This window comes from Sphaeroforma arctica (genome assembly GCF_001186125.1).
Source record: "Sphaeroforma arctica JP610 unplaced genomic scaffold supercont1.2542, whole genome shotgun sequence".
In the NCBI taxonomy this organism is placed as follows: domain Eukaryota; class Ichthyosporea; order Ichthyophonida; genus Sphaeroforma; species Sphaeroforma arctica.
In genome coordinates this window covers 1-5,919 of record NW_014038016.1, presented here as the reverse complement: position 1 = coordinate 5,919, position 5,919 = coordinate 1, and the positions used below count along the sequence as shown (strand labels likewise).

The 5,919-nt window shown below is 42.8% G+C and overlaps 1 protein-coding gene across 1 annotated transcript; it reads right to left on the bottom strand.

Moving 5' to 3' along the window:
• Window positions 1-136: 136 nt before the first annotated feature.
• On the bottom strand, window positions 137-5,796 carry SARC_12736 (hypothetical protein; the record flags this gene model as incomplete). The annotated part of the gene is made up of 12 exons (XM_014293152.1): window positions 137-298; window positions 658-781; window positions 1,115-1,189; window positions 1,304-1,419; window positions 1,608-1,703; window positions 2,059-2,256; window positions 2,805-3,417; window positions 3,552-3,794; window positions 3,985-4,248; window positions 4,788-4,915; window positions 5,080-5,256; window positions 5,380-5,796. 12 exons carry the CDS (start codon window positions 5,794-5,796, stop codon window positions 194-196), a joined length of 2,556 nt encoding a protein of 851 aa, XP_014148627.1. The 3' UTR covers window positions 137-193.
• Between the last annotated feature and the right edge of the window lie 123 nt (window positions 5,797-5,919).

Genomic DNA, 5,919 nt, shown 5'->3' with positions numbered 1-5,919 from the left:
ATATATATATACATACATACATATACATATAGTATTATCATCATCAAAATCCTTTTGCCCCATAGCGCAGTGTTACAGACACGCTGTCGTTCATGGCGATTGCGCACAAAAAGAAAAGGAATGACACTCTGTTGGAGTGGAATAAACCATTTATTGGTTCATTCTATTGATGAGAATCCATTGTAATATTGTACTACACAGTAGACAACTCATGTTTTTCGATCATTTGCAGCGGTAAGACAGCCTGGATATTGATACACCCCGAATAATCAGCAGATACAATAACCTCGCCATCAGCCTGTATGATAGAATGAGAATAATAGTAAAATAGGATAAGTATAGGAACTAGTTGTTTCGTGATATGTAACAAAGTTTTGCAATGATCTGTTCATGTGAGACGCTTAGCTTCACCTCGAATCTAATTCGTATAACTAGTCGAAAGAAGCGACCTACTCAGTGACATGATAGATACATTGAATCTCCATTTGACAGTAAATAAAACATTTTGAGGATAACTGCTAGTTATTCAATTTGAAAGTTACCGCGATTCATCTCAATATTGGTAATAAGTTTTAGAACGGGATATACCCGAGCAGCCACACTAAAAAATATATATATACTGAAAAGTAATCATTGTTCAGTACACTTGTATCATACCGTGCTATTGTCTTCTTCTTTGAGATTTGGGAAGGTGCTGTATGGTGCAAACAGCGCCACTGTCACAGTCGAACGGTGTGACGCGTATGCTTCGCACGCATCGTTGTTGTATCGTGTTTTGTTCCTATGGTAGCATAGCAAAAAAAAGAAGCAGAATTTCGCGTTCCTAAAAATAATTGGGTTCTAAAAAATGGAAGAAAACAAAAGACACAAGTCAGCGGTATCCAAGTCAATATCGCCAAACTTGCCTACGCATATGGCAGATGCAAATATGTACTCAAAACACAGGTCGTAATATCTCTTGACCTTTGACAGCCTAGAGTAAAAACAATGTCCCATTGTATGTGTGGTGTACTGATTATTTGTATCTAATTCTCATTTTGTCAATTCGAAATTGACGACCAGAGCTTGATACAATTTTCTATACGATCAAATTGGAATAGTACGTAACGCATACCCATCATTTTCATTCGTCTTCCACATGTATATGTTGTTGGTTTCTGAACCGGAAATCACAAAATTGGTATCCCCGCTGCAATTTGGACGTGTGAAAAGTATATTTAGCTCGTTGCAAAGCTGGATTTACGAGTGTTAACAATGAATTCTACGCAGAACAACTGAAATAATAATTCGCGGATCTACTCACCTCACGCTAGCACGTAATTGACCCGAATTCATACTGCCCCCTCGAAATTTGCGCTTAAGGGAGAAATCTGATAAGTCATACATGCGGATCCGCGAATCGTTTGATGTCACTAAGATCTGGAATAGGTCAAATGGTAATGTTCTATAATTATACATTTGTACACATTGCTTCGAAGTATCAAATGGAATCATCGCGATCAGATGATTGATTGTTTAACGCATATCTTTAAATGAATGCGGAAGCGACCGCGAAGCCCACACGTTATTCTCAAGACGACAAATTCACTGCAGCTACACACACTTACTCTATCACCGTCGCCAACGCTCGCAATGCCACTGATCTTCTTCCCTCTCTTCTTGCCCTTCCGTTTCACAAGGATCTGCGTATGGTACTTAAGTTTCTGCGATATTTCGATGAAAAAGTTTGCTATTTATGAGATGTTCGCTCACTCAGTGTCCGATAAAAGTACCATCAGCTATCTATAGCATAGTATTGGAGAAAGTCAAACTAAAGCCCCAAAAGATCCAGGACCGAATGTTGGATCGATATTTCGCTGCATACTATGTAAATCAACGATTGAACAAAACACTTAACTACATTGGCAACAGAGGCACCGGAGCCTTTATGAACCAGCAAAGATGACAAATTGTTTGTAGAGTAAGTGACATAATTGCACTGTGACGTGCTCTGTGACGTATCATTGATAAAACTATCATACTACGGAACAAATGATATTCCAGCTGACAAAAACGTACTTCGCTATCGTAGAACAAGCATCGTCCATCGTACGTCCCTACAGCAACCATACGTCCGTTGGCTACAAAACTTGCAGATGTGATCATGCTGTTTCCTGCCGAATTATCTACCAAATTCCAAAGAGCAACCTTTTTCTGCGTTATACTCCACAGGCGAACACGACAGTCTAACGACGCGCTCAGGAAGTAACGGTCATCCTGATGTGGTAAGATAGTGAAGCTCAATTTAGCAAAAAGAAATGGCCGGTGGAAACAGACAGACAGACAGTAACACGCAGCTAAATAACAATATACGATAGAGGTTCGTGGTTGCATTTGATAGTCACCTGGAAGTGCCACCAATGTTCTATATGTGTAGTTGACAGGAGCTTTGTTCATCGTAAACTACATATCGACTTCTCAGTTGAGTAGAAAGTCGCAAGCTTACCTTCGGATGAAATGATATGGCCGCAACGAAGTCCGGATGTTGAAACACACAAAGGCATTGTTCTTGAGAGATGTGCCAAAGCCTGACGGTCTTATCCATCGACGATGTCAGTATGAAATGATTCTGTACAGTACAGGTTATCCGGTATAGAAAGAGGGGTCAGAACAAGGTAGCGACACCAAATCAAATAGAAAGTAGAAGTCAGCACAGCAAGACCACGCTGAGATATATGAAAAGGTACCGCTGGCTGTATTGCTACACACGAGATACGTATGATCATCTAGCGATAGACCAATATACAATCACCTGAATAGCTCACCTTTGACCATGAGATATCCAGAACATCTGCATTGTGACCTCTGAAAAGCTGATATGGTTCATCATTAAAGAATGGCTTCAGCTGTGTGTCAGGTAGTAAATCAGCCGCCAAATTCTCAGTACTCGACGGAACATTTAAAGTGATATTTTTACTGTCCGTGGTCTGGCGCTTGGTCGCACTGGGAGGAGGAGGCCTTTTAGGCGGTTCAGGTCTACTTGGCCCGCCTATACTATTCCTATCGTCAGCCCTACTATGTGCGTCTGACTGCGTCTGTGGAAGCTTGTCTAATTGAGGATTTTTCTGCGTGTGCTGGTGAGGTTTGTAAGGAGCGTGTGCTAGTGGTGGTGTACGCGGGCGCGTGTCCGGGTTCGAAGTTTTACGATTAATCGAGCGTGAACACGTACTCGACCTTCCTTCAATTGTGCTGCTGTCAATTGCTAGTTTTTGATCTTTGTCATCATTAATAACAGCTTCTATTTGGCTCTTTTCCTCCGCCGACGTGTGAAGTTTTGGGGACGCACTCGCATTTTTGTTTACGATATTATCGCTGCCGCCTGATCTAGACTTTTCTACCATTCGTTTTATTGTCGTGGGCGACCCACACGCGGGCGGTCTATTGAGAGAAATTGAGAACAAAAATGTAAACATGAGCAAAGATCAATAGTGTTCCGAGCGATCAGCATGCGTCATCTTGAATTCGTGATGCCGAGGTCTGTAGCATTCGATAGGTTCCTCGAAAAAACACACCTAGGTGGGGGAGCACTGCTCGCAGGGTGGCTGCCAGGCGTGCTTACTTCTTCCTCTATTGTTTCGTTACCATTCGAAGTTCTATGTGAGTTTGAAACGTTAGATGCGTCTGGCTTACTAGCTGGTTGCGCTGTGGGCACTTGAGATGCCGAACCACTTCGGCTCCGTGATGAGTTGTTGTACTTGTTTTTCATGTCGTCAAAGAAACCCTCCTGTCCTTTTACAACCCACACTCTCACGATCCTGTGAAAACGAACCAGAGTGCAACGTAAGGTTGGGGACGCTAGGGAATAGTAAGAGCGCAAAATAGTGAGGTCCACCGGTGTGAGATGTATGTACAAAAATGAGGACCTAGTACAACGCGACATGATTCTTTCATGCCCTGAAACTTAAAAAGTAAGCATAAGATGGCAAATGATTGAGGTCAGAATACCTGTCCTGTCCAGCTGCAGCCAGTAGCTTGCCATCGACACTGAATTTCATGGTCCAAATAGGCCCTCCCATTGGCGTGAGTGATTGTACTTTTCTGAGATTGGAGAAGTGTGCTTTGCCTTTGACACTCTGTTTTATAAGCGATTCGTCGTGCAGCGACACGACTGGAGACCCTGGTGTTTGTTTGCTGTGACTATTCTTGCTGGAGCCAAATCCAAACTTATGCAGAATATGCGTTGTTTTACTTCTGTTTCTTCGATGTGGGCTGTAAGCAAAGCAGGTATCAATGAATTATCTCAGAGCTGAGAACTTCATATGTGATGATAGTATCGTGGCCCAAAAAGACAAAAATCAACCATGACGGGCCAAGATCGTGTTTATATGGAGTTTTTACGGCGTATTCGCTCGTATTAATGACCAAAGACTTGTCTGACTGCTTGTGTACGCTTGTGAGTCCTTCTACAACGTACGGACATGGCCTATTGGTGGTGTATTGAGCTACAAGTGAATTAAAAACAATTCACTCCCGTAGATTTTCACAAGAAATCACGACAACTGGCACAGACAGTCACATCATTGCATGCAGCAAGTAAATATTAGTTCTCCGAACCTAAGTGCCCGTAATTCAAAAGGCATTTAGGTTAAATTAACCCAACAGAAAAAAGATCGAAAAGTGTACAAGCCTAGTCTGGCACGCTTGATAGGATGCTTTGATACGCGTACAGACCAGTTATGTCAATGTCTGCGAGAATCTACGTAATCGAGCTAGACTGAACATATGGTGTATTTGAAACAAAACCTTACCCCTGAGAGCTATTAGCGGTTGCTGTTGATATTGTATCGATTGACTTTTCGTCGCAGTCCGGCCCTCTTCTTTCCATCAAGGTGGCACTGATGGGATCGCTCTGTTGAGCATCTGCTAGCGTTGTCGTCTATAAAATAATATGTGTAAGTGAGAAATCTCTGATTGAAAGCACGCATGTGTGCCACAGCGCAATGTGTATGAGCCTCTTCATATAAATAAGAATACGAATTATTGAAATTCACTGTATTCCAAGATATCAGGGTTGAGCGAGAACTCCAAAGAGTGGCCTACCTCGTTCGTATCCAGATTTTTGACCTGCGTCTGCATCAGGACCTCCTCATCGGTGGGTTCCAACCTGGTCTCTACCCCACTTTCGGACGTATTCGAGGGAGCACTGTCTGCATTTTCAGTTAGCACCACAATAGATCCAGCTTCATTCCGCTTCAAAGGCGATGCCCCTTCTCCCTCCTGGACGGAGAGTATGCCATATGTAATGTTGTTAGTTCTGCGCGGCACGACAAGCCAGTGTTGCTTGACAATGCAAGGCACTGCAAACATTGATCTCAACATATATTAACAACAACGCTTTACCTGTCTTTCTACATCATGGATCGACAAATCACCCTCTCGATTCCTGATTTGTGCTAACAAATCGGCCGTGCGAAAGCCAGACAGTGATGTTGGGGAACCCGCGCCTTCTTCTCTACCATCCATGCGTAACCGCTCAACATCTTTGCTTCGGGGAACAGTATTCACATCGTCGGTCAAATTTCGTTCAATAGTTTTGGCTGAATAGTCGCCACCTGGTTCGACGTTGCAATCATTATATATACCAGATTGTCGTGTGGCATCGCTCGGATCACAAACATTCGGTTTATGATCGAAGTCACTAGTAGTAGACCTTTGTGAAGCTTGAAAAACTGTAGATTCAGATGTTCGTAAAGGCGATCGCTCTTGGCCCTTAATACCCTCGCCCAGCGAGTCCGTACTAGCCCTACATAGTCGCATACACCAGTATGCAGATAAAATAAATGTATGTATATATCAGTTAGGGAAAGAAAACCATCAACACTGAGCTAAGCAGACAAGAAAACATACCGTGCTCGGCATGTCACATAGATACATGAATTC